At 40.7% G+C, this 17600-nt stretch overlaps 1 protein-coding gene across 5 annotated transcripts in view; it reads left to right on the top strand.

The window, feature by feature from the left end:
* Mgat4a (alpha-1,3-mannosyl-glycoprotein 4-beta-N-acetylglucosaminyltransferase A) overlaps positions 1–17600 on the top strand; it is a 146566-nt gene that overhangs the window by 47826 nt on the left and 81140 nt on the right. For 4 of the 5 annotated variants that reach the window (XM_045148103.1, XM_045148102.1, XM_045148101.1 and 1 more), the window contains exon 3: positions 14659–14826. In XM_045148103.1, coding sequence (XP_045004038.1) covers positions 14659–14826 — 168 coding nt within the window. The remainder of the gene's footprint in view (positions 1–14658; positions 14827–17600) is intronic. The other variant, XM_012951500.2, reaches the window with a different exon arrangement.

Here is a 17600-nt window from a genome sequence, read left to right as displayed (position 1 = left end):
TTTATTATTTAGAGTAGAATTCATCTCTTTACAAGGTTGAGTTTTCCCATTTACTAATCAGAGATAATTTCATGTTTTTACAGACTTCACTAAAAGTTTTCTTCACATAAATCTTGTGTCTTTCTTTGTAATTGTTATAATTGTTCATATTTATGTTTTTGAGCTTGGATTTTGTTACATTGCCCTGGTTGGTCTTGAATTCCTGGACTCCAGTGAACCTTCTGACACATCTTCCCAACTAGCTGAGATAGCTCCTATCTCATGTCCAGCTGTGTGTGTATATGTGTGTATGTGTGTGTGTGTGTGTGTGTGTATACGCACACACATAGTAAATAATGTTTTCTTAGCATTCCTTTTACTGTGAATTTACGTAGATGGAAAAGTGCCTAAACCATGAATATAGAGTACTCAACTTCATTAAACCACATTACTTAGGTCAATAAACAGGTCATTGCTGGTACCCTGAACTTCTCTTAAACCCAGTCACTTACCCTTCTGCTTCCCTGGTGCTGGGAATCCTGGGAGTTAAGCCAGTGAATTTCCCAGCCACAAAACTCTTAATGCTGTGTGTACCTGTAGATACAGGGCAGTGGGCAGTATAAGAGCAGCTTTCCTGAATGTGGGCATTCTTCTCTTTCTGTTTTGCCTTCTTCCCTCTCGCTGTCCCCTCCCTCTTCTCTCCCTCTCTTCTTCCCCTACTCCCATTCTCCTATTTCTTCCTTTTCTTCTTCCCCTTTTTGAGTAGAGCTTTCTGTAGCCCAAGCAGATTTTAAACTCATAATCTTCCTATCTCAGCCTCCCAAGTGCTAGAATTACAGATGTACTCTACCATGTTCAATTACAAAATGCTTTTTCATAAATCTGTTTCTTACTGAGTCTATCCTTGAATGAAGCAAAGATTATGATGATAAATTCAACTACACTCTTTCTAAGGCTTGTTTAGTTTAGGTGTTAAAACACTAGCATTAGGCTCTGTAGCTTGATAGGGAAGTTGAAAACCACTGGCTGTGGATAATACCATGTCTACTGCTTCAACTACTGTACATGCCACTGAAGTGAACAAGTGGTCTATCTTCTTCCAAGTGTCTTTGTTTTGTGCCTTCTTCTGTCTTGGTGTCTCTTCCCATTGTGTGGGTGCTGGGTCCATGCTTGTGTTTATCCTCACAAAATTCAGTTTTATCGTCTAGACCTGGTGTTCTTGACCTGTGGTTCTGTTAAATTATTAACACCAATGATTTAATTAGGGTGATTGTATATGTATATTATTACATTTTTAGGAATCTGGGTTGGGCCAGCATAGAAAAGACCAAGGATACATTTAGCCTATGAAAATGAATGGTTGTGCTATAAAACAGGGCTTCTTATGCTTTCTCTACTTAAGCCTCTTACTGCATGAGAAACGTTTATGTGACTCTGGGTTTATAGGCATATAAAATAGACAAACAATTCAAACATTTACTTATAATAAATCACAAATTTATTGCCAAACAATATATCTTTGGTATACATATAATTTTACCATTTATTAAAAAGATCAAGACAGCTTTTTGCTTACTTGACTATTTTTGACACAAAGCATTAAGTCTTGGGTGTCAGCTTGAGTCTGCTGGGTCCTCTGGGGAATGCACATTGCTGCCAGCCCATCAGCCTCCACCTGCCCTGGCTTCCACCCACCAGCCCCAGTACTAGGTGGATTGTTTCTCTCATTATCCTGCTAGCTCCTCTTGAGCTGCCCTCTCTGTCTGAGCTTGTGACTTGTGGACAAGCATGAAGAGACTAGACTTGGATTCATTGTCTGAGCCTTCCATTTGAGAAGTTCAAGGTACTTTTTCAACTTCTGTCAAACAAGCCATGCATTTTGTAAGAAATTGGTGATTGTTGGTGATAGAGCTTATAGTAATACATACTGGCACGTAGTGTCAGTTGTGTGTGCCTGTGGTGTTTGAGAACTGTGTGACAGACATCAGAGGGGATGGAAAATTAGGTAGTGTTGGCTTTGTGATGCACATCTGGGCAGGAAGATTATGATTGCCTGGGGCCCCTTTCTTCCTCTCTGGGCACCAATGTTAATAGTGATGTGTTCCAGCACTGGCAGCCTTAATAGTTCAGAAAACATTCCATAAAAATGGACTCCAGAATTCAAGCATTTCTGGCCTGAATGGTCCATCATCCTGGTTAGGAACAAGAAGGATCTTTGGAATGATGAGCACACAGGGGGTAGTTGGCCAAGATGGAGTAGGAGCCATTAAGCCTCAAGAAGGCAGAGGCGTATATCAAATAGGAATGGCACTTTTGGGTACAAGCAGTGTTCAGCAAAGACCAGACTTGGAATGGGGAAGGTTTTTTTAAAAAAATATTTTATTATTTATTTATTTGAGAGAGAAAACAGGTGTGCCAGGGCCTCCAGCCACTGCAATCAGACTCTAGATGCATGTGCCCCCTTGTGCATCTGGCTTACATAGGTCCTGGAGAATTGATCCTTTGGCTTTTCAGGCCTTAACAGCTAAGTCATCTCTCCAGCCCTGTGGGAGGTTTTTGAATGGTCATGAGAGCTGCTCTGCAAGCCAGACGTGGGAAGAAGCAGTCTGGGAGCCCTGTCTTGTGAAACCTTTTTTTTTTTTTTTTTTCCTGAGGTAGGGTCTCGCTCTAGCCCAGGCTGACCTGGAGTTCACTATGTAGTCTCAGGGTAGCCTTGAAGTCACAGCAATCCTCTGACCTCTGCCTCCCAAGTGCTGGGATTAAAGGTATGCACCACCATGCCTGGCCATGAGACCTTTTTGTAAGCTCAGCCATCATGTGGTTAATTTTGAAGGGCTGTTTGTTAGCTTTAGTTGATAATCACTGCCCCTTTCATTTATCTGTAATTTCCCCAAGGCTGTAAGTCAGAAGTCATCTTGCTGCTAGTATTTAGAAGTCAGCTATGATTTCTAATGGTGTTTACCCTGTCTGATCCACAGGGTCCTTCTGATACCACTATGATAGCCCTTTCTGCATGCCACCCCACATACATATACTAGGTGCTCACTCAAAGAATTTCCCAACTTCCTGTGTCTTCCCAGAAAGATAAACAGTTTGTAACGTTTGTGAATTAGCCTGTAACTATTTTGTAACTAACATGTCCTGCCTGTGTCTGTCAGCAGTAAGGGACTCTGGTGAGTCACTTCATCAGAGCTTGGCTCCTTAGCAATTTTGATTGGTAAAGCTCTGAGATGGGCATCCATTGCTTTGTAAACATGCTTAGCCAGAAAGGCCCAACTCCATGCAGCTGCAGCAGTTAATAGTTCTGTGGTTTAATGTTAGTTTCTTTAGAGTTACTATGCAATTAGTGCCATTTACTGTATGTTATAAAAATAAATATGTCTACCATAGACTAGATGGAACATTTTTTTGTATAATTGGATTTCCTAATATTAACATTGTCATTCCCACAGAAAGTGTTATTTTATTCTATATTATATATATTTTCAAGATAGGGTCTCATTCTACCTCAGGTTGTCCTGGAACTCACTCTAGTTCCATCCTGGCCTTGAACTTGTGGCATTCCTCCTACTTCAGTCTCCCAAGTATTGGGATTAAAGGTATGAGCCAGCACACCTGGCCAGAAAAATGATTTATTTATTTATCTAAGAGAGAGAGAGAGAATGAATGAATGAGAGTTCCTGGGCATCCAGCCACTACTGATGAACTCCAGACACATACTTTACCTTGATATTTGGCTTATATGGGTCCTGGGGAATTGAACCTGGGTCCTTTGGCTTTTCAGGCAAGTGCCTTAAATACTAAGCCATCTTTCCAGCCCAAGTCAGTGTTATTTTTAAAAGGACAGTATGACTAGGGAGATAGCTGAGTGGTTAAGAGTGTTTATTGTAGAAGCATAAGGACTTAAAAACTGCTCAAGTTCAAGTCTCTCCAAAACCCATGCAAACAGTAGGGTTTGGCCATGTATGCCTGTAAACTCAGTCCTGCAACGAGGAATAGAGACCAGGCAGTCACCTGGGCTCATGAAATCACCAGCTAAGATATCAGTGATAGACTGGCTCAAACAAGAATGAGTAATGGGACAAGACACCTGGCATTCTGTTCTGTTCACTGCAAGCAAGCACATGAGGTGCCTCAAGGGCATTTACATGTATATATCCAACTCCTCCCTCTCCGCCACATTACCTACACACCTATACACAAGCAAAAGTGCATTTGGGGACTGAAGAGATGGTTGAGGTGCTTGCCTGCAAAGCCTAAGGACCCATGTTTGATCTCTCTCCAGGTCCCACATAAGCCAGATGCACAAAGGTACATAAGAGCAAGGTCACACATGCCCACTAGGTGGTGCAAGCAAAGGCATTTGATTGCAGTGGCTGAGGCGCTGGTGTGCCAGTTCTCTCTCTCTCTAAAAAAAGTGTATTTGGGAATAAAGTTAGGTAGAAATTTAATTTGTAAAATGGTCCCATGCTTCTCCAGGGCTGGAATAAGTAAATAGGAATTTGGTTTTCTTTTTTTCTTTCTTTCTTTCTTTTTGAGGTAAGGTCTCACTCTAGTCCAGGTTAACCCAGAACTCATTCTGTAATCACAGGCTGACCTCAAATTTACTCTCCTACTTGTCCTATCTCCACTGGGATTAAAGGCATGCACCACTATGCCTGACTAGGAATTTGGTTTTATGCCTGTAGCAATTAGACCATTGGAGTTACGTTGGCATTGCTGGCACAAAACACTTGACCAAAAACAGCTGATGGAAAGGAAGAGTTTATTTCAGCTTACAGTCTCAAGGGGAAAGCTTCATGATGGCAGGAGAAAGCATGACACAGGCAGAGGCTGGATATCACGTCTACCACAGCAGGTTTCCAGAATTAGCAGAGCAAGAGAGAAAGCCAAGCTTTGGCTAGGGGGAGTTGGCTATAGCATTTCAAAGACCTGCCCCCCAAATAGCATACCTCCTTCAGCAAGTTTCCACCTCCCAAATTGTCATCAGCTGGAGACCAAGCATTCAAAACATAAAAGTTTATGGGGCACATCTGATTCAAACTACAGCTCTTGAAGATCACGTAGCCCTCCCCACTTGGACCGTCCTTTTCTCCTCACTGTATCTGTGTTTCCTCCTAGAGGAGCCACTGTTTCTCATGGAGGCACTGGAGTTTTCCTCTTCTTTCCAGCTGAGTACACATTTTTTCTACTAATAGAATAAAGTCAGTGTTCTAAGCTTTCTTAAAAAAAAAAATAACTTTTTGCCAAATACTTGATTCTGCAGTATATAAAACATCTTCAACATTTTCCAGAGTTGCTTGATACAAATACATAGTTCAGAATGGAAGATGTATGTTTAAGTCCATATCAGGAATTACTGGCAATTCTATCATAAATCCCAAGCCAAAATTCATTAGCAATTTAAAAAAAAATTATTTGAGAGCAACAGACAGAGAGAAAGAGGCAGATAGAGAGAGGGAGAGAGAATGGGCACGCCAGGGCCTCCAGCCACTGCAAACGAACTCCAGACGTGTGCACCCTGTTGTGTATCTAGCTAATGTGGGTCCTGGTGAATCAAGCCTTGAACCGGGGTCCTTAGGCTTCACAGGCAAGTGCTGAACCGCTAAGCCATCTTTCCAGCCCTAACAATTTTCTTTTTAATTTTTATTAACATTTTCCATGATTATAAAATATATCCCATGGTAATTCCCTCCCTCCCCACCCCCACACTTTCCCGTTTGAAATTCCATTCTCCATCATATTACCTCCCCATTACAATCATTGTAATTACATATATACAATATCAACCTATTAAGTAGCCTCCTCCCTTCCTTTCTCCACCCTTTATGTCTCCTTTTCAATTTACTGGCCTCTGCTACTAAGTATTTTCATTCTCACGCAGAAGCCCAGTCATCTGTAGCTAGGATCCACATATGAGAGAGAACATGAGGCGCTTGGCTTTCTGGGCCTGGGTTACCTGACTTAGTATAATACTTTCCAGGTCCATCCATTTTCTGCACATTTCATAACTTCGTTTTTCTTTACCGCTGAGTAGAACTCCATTGTATAAATGTACCACATCTTCATTATCCACTCATCTGTTGAGGGACATCTAGGCTGGTTCCATTTCCCAGTTATTATAAATTGAGCAGCAATAAACATGGTTGACCATGTACTTCTAAGGAAATGAGATAAGTCCTTTGGATATATGCCTAGGAGCGCTATAGCTGGGTCATATGGTAGATCAATCTCTAGCTGCTTTAGGAACCTCCACACTGTTTTCCACAATGGCTGGACCAGATTGCATTCCCACCAGCAGTGCAGAAGGGTTGCTTTTTTCCACATCCCCGCCAACATTTATGATCATTTGTTTTCATGACGGTGGCCAATCTGACAGGAGTGAGATGGAATCTCAATGTAGTTTTAATCTGCATTTCCCTGATGACTAGTGACGTAGAACATTTTTTTAGATGCTTATATGCCATTCGTATTTCTTCCTTTGAGAACTCTCTATTTAGCTCCTTAGCCCATTTTTTGATTGGCTTGTTTGATTCCTTATTATTTAACTTTTTGAGTTCTTTGTATATCCTAGATATTAATCCTCTATCAGATATATAGCTGGCGAAGATTTTTTCCCATTCTGTAGGTTGCCTCTTTGCTTTTTTCACTGTGTCCTTTGCGGTGCAAAATCTTTGTAATTTCATGAGGTCCCAAGTGGTTAATCTGTGGTTTTATTGCCTGAGCAATTGGGGTTGTATTCAGAAAGTCTTTGCCAAGACCAATATGTTGAAGGGTTTCCCTTACTTTTTCCTCTAGCAGTTTCAAAGTTTCCGGTCTGATGTTAAGGTCTTTAATCCATTTGGACTTAATTCTTGTGCATGGCGAGAGAGAAGAATCTATTTTCATCCTTCTGCAGATATTTATCCAGTTTTCAAAACACCATTTGCTGAAGAGGCTGTCTCTTCTCCAATGAGTATTTTTGGCATTTTTATCAAATATCAGGTGGCTATAGCTACTTGGGCTTACATCTGGGTCCTCTATTCTGTTCCACTGATCTACATGTCTGTTTTTGTGCCAGTACCATGCTGTTTTTGTTACTATGGCTCTGTAGTATAGGGTAAAATCAGGTATGGTGATACCACCAGCCTCTTTTTTGTTGCTCAGTATTATTTTAGATATTCGAGGTTTTTTGTGATTCCAAATGAAGTTTTGGATTGTTTTTTCTATTTCCATGAAGAAAGCCTTTGGAATTTTGATAGGGATTGCATGAAATGTGTAGATTGCTTTAGGTAAGATTGCCATTTTCACGATATTGATTCTTCCAATCCAGGAACAAGGGATGTTTCTCCACTTTCTAGTGTCTTCTGCAATTTCTCGCTTGAGTGTTTTAAAGTTCTCATTGTATAGATTCTTTACTTCCTTGGTTAGGTTTATTCCAAGGTATTTTATTTTTTTTGATGCAATTGTGAATGGGAGTGATTCTCTGATTTCATCCTCTGTGTGTTTGTTGTTAGCATATATGAAGGCTACTGATTTCTGTGTATTTATTTTGTATCCTGCTACATTGCTGTAGGTTTTGATCAGCTCTAACAGCTTGCTAGTAGACTCTTTAGGGTCCTTTATGTATAGAATCATGTCATCTGCAAATAATGATAACTTGATTTCTTCCTTTCCAATTTGTATCCCTTTTATGTGTGTCTCTTGACTTATTGCTATGGCTAAGACTTCCAAAACTATATTAAATAAAAGTGGGGACAGTGGACACCCTTGTCTTGTTCCTGATTTTAGTGGAAAAGCTTCCAGTTTTTCCCCTTTTAGTAATATGTTGGCTGTAGGCTTGTCATAAATAGCCTTTATTATATTGAGATATGTTCCTTCTATTCCCAGTCTCTGTAGGACTTTTATCATGAAGGGATGTTGGATTTTGTCAAATGCTTTCTCTGCATCTAATGAGATGATCATGTGATTTTTGTCCTTCAACCCGTTTATGTAATGTTTTACATTTATAGATTTGCGTATGTTGAACCATCCCTGCATCTCTGGGATAAAGCCTACTTGGTCAGGGTGAATGATCTTTTTGATATACTCTTGTATTCTGTTTGCCAATATTTTGTTGAGAATTTTTGCATCTATGTTCATGAGGGAGATTTGTCTGTAATTTTCTTTTTTTGTTCTATCTGTGCCTGGTTTTGGTATCAGGGTGATGCTGGCCTCATAGAAGGAGTTTGGTAGAATTCCTTCTTTTTCTATTTCTTGGAAAAGCTTAAGAAGCAATGGTGTTAGGTCTTCCTTAAAAGTCTGGTAAAATTCAGCAGTGAATCCATCCGGGCCTGGGCTTTTTTTAGTTGGGAGATTATTGATAACTGTTCGGATCTCCATGTTTGTTATAGGTCTATTTAAGTGATTAATCTCATTTTGATTTAATTTAGGTAGGTCATATAGATCAAGGAAATCATCCATTTCTTTCAGATTTTCATACTTTGTGGAGTATATGCTTTTATAGTATGTCCCTATGATTTTTTGAATTTCTCTGGAATCTGTTGTGATGTTACCTTGTTCATCTCTGATTTTATTAATTTGTGTCTCTTCTCTCTTTCTTTTGGTCAGATTTGCTAAGGGTTTATCAATCTTGTTTATCCTTTCAAAGAACCAACTCTTTGTTTCATTAATTCTTTGGATTGTTCTTTTTGTTTCTATTTCATGAATTTCTGCCCTAATCCTTATTATTTCTTCCCGTCTACTGATTTTTGGTTTGCCTTGTTCTTCTTTTTCCAAGGCTTTAAGGCGAAGCATTAGGTCGTTTACTTGCGACCTTTCTAATTTCTTAATATAGGCACTTAAGGCTATAAATTTACCTCTTAGAACTGCCTTCATTGTGTCCCAGAGATTTTGGTATGTTGTGTTCTCATTATCATTTGACTCTATAAATTTTTTGATTTCCTTTTTGATTTCTTCATTGACCCACTCATCATTTAGTAGTGTATTGTTTAGTTTCCATGATTTTGTGTATGCTCTGTAGCCTTTCTTGCTACTGATTTGTAGTTTAATTCCATTGTGGTCAGATAGAATGCAAGGAATTATTTCAATTTTCCTGAATTTGTTAAGATTTGCTTTGTGTCCTAATATATGGTCTATTTTAGAGAATGTTCCATGTGCTGCTGAAAAGAATGTATATTCTGCAGCCTTTGGATGAAATGTCCTGTATATATCTGTTAGGTCCATTCCTTCTATGACCTCATTTAGTCCAGATGCCTCTCTGTTTATTCTTTCCCTGGATGACCTGTCAATTGATGAGAGTGGGGTGTTAAAGTCACCCACCACCACTGTGTTTGGTGTTATCTGTGACCTTAGTTCTAATAGTGTTTGTTTGACGAATTTGGGAGCCCCCATGTTAGGTGCATATATGTTTAGGATTGTAATGTCCTCCTGTTGGAGTGTGCCCTTAATCAATATAAAGTGACCTTCCTTATCTTTCTTGACTAACGTCGGACTAAAGTCTACCCTGTCTGATATTAGGATAGCAACCCCTGATTGTTTTCTAGGCCCATTTGCTTGAAACACCGCCTTCCAACCTTTCACCCTAAGATAATGTCTATCCTTTGTAGAAAGGTGAGTTTCTTGGAGACAACAAATTGTAGGATCCTGCTTTTTAACCCAGTCTGCAAATCTATGTCTTTTCGTTGGGGCATTGAGACCGTTGATATTAAGAGATATTATTGAAAGGTGTGTATTTATGTTTGCCATTTGTGTGCGTGTGTGTGTGTGTGTGTGTGTGTTACTGGTTCTACCTGTGCTCTCTTCTGTTAACTGGTATTTGAGTATAGCTGGTTTTTTCTAGGTTCCTTATATGTGTGCTTTTCCTTTTGTTCAGCATGGAGGATTCTATCAAGTATTTTCTGTAGAGCTGGTTTTGTCTTCAAATACTCCTTTAACCTGCTTTTGTCATGGAATGTCTTTATTTCTCCATCTATTTGAATGGATAACTTTGCAGGATAAAGTAACCCTGGTTGACAGTTGTTATCTTTCAGAACTTGGAATATATCGCTCCAAGCCCTTCTGGCTTTAAAAGTTTGTGTTGAATAATCTGCTGTAATCCTGATGGGCTTGCTTTTGTAGGTAACTTGATTTTTCTCTCTAACTGCTTTCACTATTTTTTCTTTGGTGTGTGTGTTTGGAAGTTTGATTATAATATGGCGAGGAGAGGTTCTTTCTGGGTTTTGTCTGGCTGGGGTTCTAAAGGCTTCCTGTATCTGCATTGGCACCTCTTTCCCAATTTGGGGGAAATTTTCCTCTATGATTTTGTTGAAGATGCCTACTATGCCTCTGGAGTGGAGTTCTTCTCCTTCTACTATGCCCTGAATTCTTATATTGGATCTTTTCATAGTGTCCCGAATATCTTGAAATTCCCACTCATACTTTTCTATAAGTTTGTCTTTCTCTTTGTTGGACTGCATTATGTCTGCCACCTGGTCTTCTAGCTTAGATATTCTGTCCTCTCCCTCATCCATCCTACTGGTGAGATTTTCTACAGAGTTTTTTATTTCATTAACTGTGTTCTTCATTGCTAATAATTCTGACTGGTTTTTCTTTATTATTTCTATTTCCCTATTTATGTCTTGTATTGCCTTCTTTATTTCATGAAATTGGTGTCCTGCCTCTTCTTTGATTCCTTTGATTTCCTCTTTGATTTCCTCTTTGATTTCTTCTTTGATTGTTTTCATGTGTTCTTTGACCTCTTTGAACATATTTATAATTATTCTTTTGAACTCTTTCTCAGGCATTTCCTCTAACTCTTTCTCACTGGAGGACATTTCTGATGCATTAATACTTTTAGGTGGATTTATATCGTCTTGCTTTTTAGTGTTTCTTGTGTTATAATGTATATATTTTTGCATCTTGGATTAAGTTAATGCTTGGATTTTCTAGCTAGCTGTGTATTCTTAGCTGTATCAATTGATTTGATGTAATATATTTTCAGGGTAGGACCTTAAGGTATTAGGTGTGGCTCTTAAGACTCTCAGAGTATCTACAAAGATGTTCTTAGGGGTTGAGTTTCCCTGCTATAGGAGTATTCAAGCAGGCTGAGTGGAATAAAATACAGGTAGATTCTAAAATTTAACTAAACACTGTACACATTCAATCAAAAACAGCCCCGAGTATGTATGCTAGAGTAGTTATTTTTTTTTTATTTTTTATTTTTTTTTGGTTTTTCGAGGTAGGGTCTCACTCTGGCTCAGGCTGACCTGGAATTCACTATGTAGTCTCAGGGTGGCCTTGAACTCATGGTGATCCTCCTACCTCTGCCTCCCGAGTGCTGGGATTAAAGGCGGTGCGCCACCACACCCAGCTAGAGTAGTTATTATAATGACCAGATCTTCTATCAACAAAGAGGTTTAGATTTCTGGTCTGTTGAGGGATCCAAGTCAGCTTGTGACCAAGTGAGACCCTTCCCTGGTGCAATCCCAGTTACCTTGGGTGATTTTGGTCTCAGTCAAGTTGCTGCCTGGGTCGTCGGGCTGCTGTTCTGATTTCTGGAGCTGGGCACTTGCTTTTCCTACGGGGCAAACCGAGCTTCTGCTACTGCCTCTGCTGCTGCCATAGCTGCCACCACCGGAGCCACCACCGCTGCTGAAGCTGCTGCTGCCGTGACCACCGCCGCTGCTCCCCCCGAAGCCGCTGCTGCGGGATCTGCCGCCGCTGCCGCACCTGGGTCCGCTGCTGCTGGGGCCGCTGGTACCGGTGCTGGAGCCGCTGAAGTTGCTGCCGAACTCTGCTCCTGCTTGGGTCCTGCTGTCAGCCCAAGTTGGCGTGGCTGGGTCCCGGGCCGCTGCTGTGTTCGCTGGAGCTGGGTTCAGGCGTTGGGGGAGGGGAGGGAGCCGTGGCTGCTCTGGATCTCTCACTGCTCCACGTGTTTTTCTACCTCGCGGTCTTCTCCTCCGCTGCTCGCTGCCGCTCTCCCCTCACGTTTCCCGAGTTGCAGAGAGCGTGGTGTGAGGGGAAAATCCCGCACCTGGCTTTTCCTGCGGCTCGAGCCGAGTCTGGCGGCTTTCTGCTGCGCCGCGGCTGCGGCAGTTGGCCGAGCTGCCGGAGCCGCTTTTCCGCCTGTGCAGGCTCTGGATGCTCTATAACTCTTCCACTTCTCCGCTGCCGCCTCAATTTTCCTATACACCTCACTTTTTAGTAAAAGTGTGTATTTTGCTCAGTTTTTTTGGTCTTTTTCCCCCCTAGGCTGCTTTGGCGTGGTACCTACGCCGCCATCTTAACCGGACCAATTTTTTTTGATATAGGTCTCGCTCCAGCCCAGGCTGACCTCTTGTACTCATAGCTATACTCCTACCTCTGCTTTCCAAGTGCTGGGATTCAAACATGTGCTACCATGCCCGGCCATTTAACAATTTTTGATGGAATTCAATAACTCAAATGGCAGTTCTTTTTTAAAAATTTTTAAATTTTTATTTATTTATTTGAAAGCAACAGACAGAGAGAAAGAGGCAGAGAGACAGAGAGAGAATGGGCGCGCCAGGGCCTCCTGCCACTGCAAATGAACTCCAGATGCGTGCGCCCCCTTGTGCATCTGGCTAACATGGGTCCTGGGGAATCAAGCCTCGAACCGAGGTCCTTAGGCTTCACAGGCAAACACTTAACCGCTAAGCCATCTCTCCAGCCTAAATGACAGTTCTTAAAATCAAACATTCTGGCTGGGCGTGGTGGCGCAAGCCTTTAATCCAAGCACTGGGGAGGCAGAGGTAGGAGGATTGCAGAGAGTTTGAGGGTACCCTGAGACTGCATAGTGAATTCCATGTCAGCCTGAGCTAGAGTGAGACCCTGCCTCAAAAAACCAAAACCAAACCAAACCAAACCAAACCAAACCAAACCAAAACAAAACAAAACAAAAAAAGACACCCAAATATCCTAGAACACAATACAAATGAAAGATATACTAATTTATTACTTAACATACTAAAGAATGACAGAAAAATATTAGAAGTCTTTGTTTTCTGTAACTAAACTTGTTTTTTATAAGAACAGAAATCTTTGTATGTGTAGCAAAAGCACTGCCATTGTTGAATCTGAGGCTTGAGCTGGAGCATTTCAGATACTGTTCATCTGATGTTTATACTATTATTACCAGTTTTGAGAGTATCAGAGCCTCTTAAGACAGTGACTCTGACTTTGTGTCTTGTGATTTGCCAAAAATTAACAAGTGCAGACTCAACAGAAGGGTAGTTAAGAAAGATTTATGGGGCTGTAGAGATGGCTCAGTGGTGAAAGGAGCTTGTTGTAAAGCTTGGCCTCCCTGGCCTCTTCCCCAGCATCCACATAAAGTCAAATGCACAAACTGGTGCATGTGTCTAGACTTTGTTTGCAATGGCAAGAGACCCTGGCATACCCTTACTTTTTCTCATTCAAATAAAAAAATTTTTTTAAAGGAAAGATTTATTTTTAGGAAAGTAAAAAAGAAAGTGAGTTGGGAAGGTAGTGTGCATGGTGACTTGGGGTTCTTATTTTTAATAACCTTGGGGATGTAAATTAGCATCTGGTTGGAATGAGCTTTACTGGTTAGGTTTAAATTTACATGGAAGACCTTGCTTGGTTGGTAGGTCAGGAAGAAGAGTGGATACCAAAAAAGAATTTACTTGTGGGGGAAAAAATTATGAAATTCCTAGAAGGATGTGCCAGGAAGTACAGGCAGAGGGCTTCTCCTCATCACTATCTTCGTAAATCAGTTTTAGATTCAAACTGGAATTCTTTCAGTTTCACCAGGGCAGGTTGACACCTACGTTCTTTTGGGCTCATGTCCCTAGCTAAATACCTGCAAAATAATACCTTGCTCTTAATCCCTGCCAGTATGATGTGAAGCATGCTCAGTGCAAAGGGTGTGTGTGCTGTGTGCTCAGAACCACAGCTGGAGTGAAGTCGCGAGAACACAACACTGGTGAGAGCTGCAGAAACACCATGGGTTCATTATGTGCTTTGGTAGTTGCACATTCAGAAACGATTTATGATCCACAGTTTAAGAAGCAGGGCTATGGGGGCTGGAGAGATAGATGGCTTAGCAGTTAAGGCATTTGCCTACAAAGCCAAAGGATCCTGGTTCGACTCTCCAGGACCTACGTAAGCCAGATGCACAAGGGCGCACATGCATCTGGAGTTTATTTGCAGTGGCTAGAGGCCTTGGTATACCCATTCTCTCTCCCTCCCTCCCTCTCTCTCTCTCTGTCTCAAATAAATGTATATTTTAAAAAGAAGCAGGGGTATAAAGTGTGTTATATTCATTATATAATTGCGTGTATAATCATCATTTGCTTGTACAATTTAGATGGTATAAATGTGTCCTATCATTTGAAAAGTGTTAGTATTATGCATGAAGTGTTAAATCTAACAAGTGTTTTTTGAACTATAGGATACCTGAAAGTATAGTCTTCTGACAAGTCTTTTTTTCTTTCTCTATCTTTAAATTTCTGAATTGCTAAGTAAAATATTCACAAAGTACAAAAGTAGTAGTGGCTTTGTTATATAACAAATCAGGGCCCTTTTTGATTATCCGTTCTAGTTCAATGAATAGCTTATTCCAAAAATGGCTACTTAAAATTCCTGTTCTTATAGTCTGTTTGGATTTTTTTTTAAGGCATGCTAGTCTTAAAGAAATATATTAGTAGATTAAAAAACTAATAACTTTTCTGGTTTTGTTTCTAGAAAAACTGATTGCTTACCAACGAGAATTTCTTGCTTTAAAAGAACGTCTTCGAATAGCTGAGCACAGAATCTCTCAGCGCTCTTCTGAATTAAATACCATTGTCCAACAGTTCCGGCGTGTGGGAGCAGAAACAAATGGAAGTAAGGATGCATTGAGTAAATTTTCAGGTATTCTTAAGAGATTATGTTTTCATGGAGTGTGTGACTTAAGTTATGTGAGCAGTTTATCACCTTTTGCAGAGAGAAAAATCACACAAAGCTCTCCATTCTGGTAAATTATCAAAGGATTTTTATTAATTGCTAAATTTGACAGAGTACTATTAAGTTAAATTTCAGTTGTATAAATTTCACTTATAGTAGTAAAGATCCTGCATCTTTTGAAAGCATTCAGAATGTGCTAAACCAGCACTTGGAAGGTAGAGGTAGGCAGAACACTGTGAGTTCCAGGCCAGCCTGGGATGACTAAGTGAGTGCCAGGTCAGCCTGGGCTAGGGTGAAACCCTACCTTGAACCTCCCCCCTCTAAAAAAAAAGAGCATACTGAATAAGATTACATTTTAACTTTTTCTTAGGCATATTTATATTGTAAGTATGTTTGACTTCAGATGGCCTCTATTGAAATCTTTGAACTGTTTGGAGCAATTGGTGTTCTTAAATCTGAATTATAAAAAATACCTAATTAAAACATTATTTATTTGCAAGTACAGAGGGATAGAGAGAAGAAGCATAGAATAGGTACACCAGGTACACCAGGACCTCCAGCCACTGCAGATAAACTCCAAAATAATGAGCTGCCTTGTGCATCTGGCTTTACATGGGCACTGGGTATCTGAACCTGGATCATTAGGCTTTGCAGGCAAGTGCCTTAGCTGCCGAGCCATCTGTCCAGCCCTTAAAAAAAAAAGTCCATAATTCTTTTTTCTTAAAACTTTTTATTTTATTTGAGAGAGAATGGCCACATCAGCGCCTTTAGCCACTGTAAATGAACTCCAGCTGCATGTGCCACTTTGTGTACCTGGTTTTACATGGGTCCTGGGGAATTGAACCTGGGTCCTTTGGCTTCACAGGTAAATGCCTTAACCGCTAAGCCATGCCCCCCCCCCCGCCACCAATACCTAATTATTTAAAAAAATATTATTTATTTATTTACTTATTTATTTGAGAGTGATAGAGAAAGAGGCAGAGAAAGAGGGAGAATGGGCATGCCAGGGCCTCTAGTCACTGCAAACGAACTCCAGATGCTTGCACCCCCTTGTGCATCTGGCTAATGTGGGTCCTGGGGAATCAAGCCTTGAATTGGGGTCCTTAGGCTTCACAGGCAAGCGCTTAGGCGCTAAGCCATCTCTCCAGCCCAATACCTAATTCTTAATGGATACTTGTTTCTTCTCTGCAGAGTTTTGGCCTGCGTTAGATACACACCAATTGTTTTCTCTCTGTTTCTGTGCACTTCTTAATTTGTATCATTCATGTGATAACATGCTCATATCTAGCTGTGTCTAGCTGTGCATGAGTTTTTAGATTAACATGTTTCTTCAATTTAGCTTTATTTTAAACAAAGCAAAATGGGTAGTCTTTTCATTTTGAGATTTACTACAAAAAAATTTTTTTTAAGTTTTGCATTTCATGCTTTCTTACCTGGTGACACATTTGTATTACATCACAACCCATTAAAAATTGTACAATGGAAGCCAGATGTGGTGGCACATGCCTTTAATCCCAGCAGTTGGGAGGCAGAGGTAGGAGGATTGTCCTGAGTTGGAGGCCACCTTGAGACTACAGAGTGAATTCCAGGTCAGCCTGACTTAGTGAGACCCTACCTTGAAAAACAAAAAACAAAAATAAAAATAAAAATAAAAACAAAATTGTAGAATGGTGTAGATTAAAAGAAAAACCCCCCGAAGCCTTAGTCCCTTGTGTGTGTCCAGTGATATCTATTAAAATTTTTGTTTCCTTTTTGCCTTTTTTTTTCTAGTTTTTTTCAAAGTAGGGTCTTACTGTAGCTCAGTATGACCTGGAATTCACTCTGTAGTCTCAGGGTGTCCTTGAACTCACAGCAATCCTCCTACCTCTGCCTTCTGAGTGCTGGGATTAAAGGTGTGCGCCACCATGACTCAGCTTGATAGTTTTTTTTTTTTTTTGAGATAGTCTCACTGTAGCCTAGGCTGACCTGAAACTATTATTGTGTGGTTCCAGACTGGTCTTGAATTCACAGTGATCTTTCTACCTCTGCCTTCCAAGTGCTGGGACTAAAGGTGTGTGTCACCACACCAAGCTAAAATACTTAAAAAATACTCAAAATACTCAAAAATATTTTAGAAGCTGGGTGTGGGAGCACACACTTTGATCCCAGCACTCGGAAGGCAGAGATAGGAGGATCACCATGAGTTAGAGGCCACCCTGAGAATACGTAGTGAATTCTAGGTCATCCTGGGCTATAGTGAAACCCTACCTGGAGAAACCAAACAAAAAAATTTATATTTGCGAGAAAGAGGCAGATAGAGAGAGAGAGACAGAAAAAGAAAGACAATGGGTGTGCAAGGGCCTCTGGCCACTGCAAAAGAACTCCAGATGCATGCACCACCTAGTATATCTGGCTTTACGTGGGATATTGGAGAATCAAACCTGGGTTCCTTAGGTTTTGCAGACAAGTGCCTTAGCCACGAAGTCTTCTCTCCAGCCCTAAAAATGCTGTTTTTATTGTTTTTTGGGTTTTCCAGGTAGGGTCTCATTCTAGCCCAGGCTGACCTAGAATTCACTCTGTATTCTCAGGCTGGCCTTGAACTCACAGCGATCATCCTTCCTCTGCCTCCTAAGTGCTGGGGTGAAAGGAGTGCACTACTATGCTTGGCTTGAAATATTATTTATTTATTTATTACGAGAGAAAAAAAGAAAGCGAGAGAGAAAAAGAATTGGTTCACCAGGGCCTCTAGCCACTGCATTTGA

Source organism: Jaculus jaculus, chromosome 4 (genome assembly GCF_020740685.1).
Source record: "Jaculus jaculus isolate mJacJac1 chromosome 4, mJacJac1.mat.Y.cur, whole genome shotgun sequence".
Lineage (NCBI taxonomy): Eukaryota > Metazoa > Chordata > Mammalia > Rodentia > Dipodidae > Jaculus > Jaculus jaculus.
This window is presented reverse-complemented; position numbering and strand designations above follow the sequence as displayed.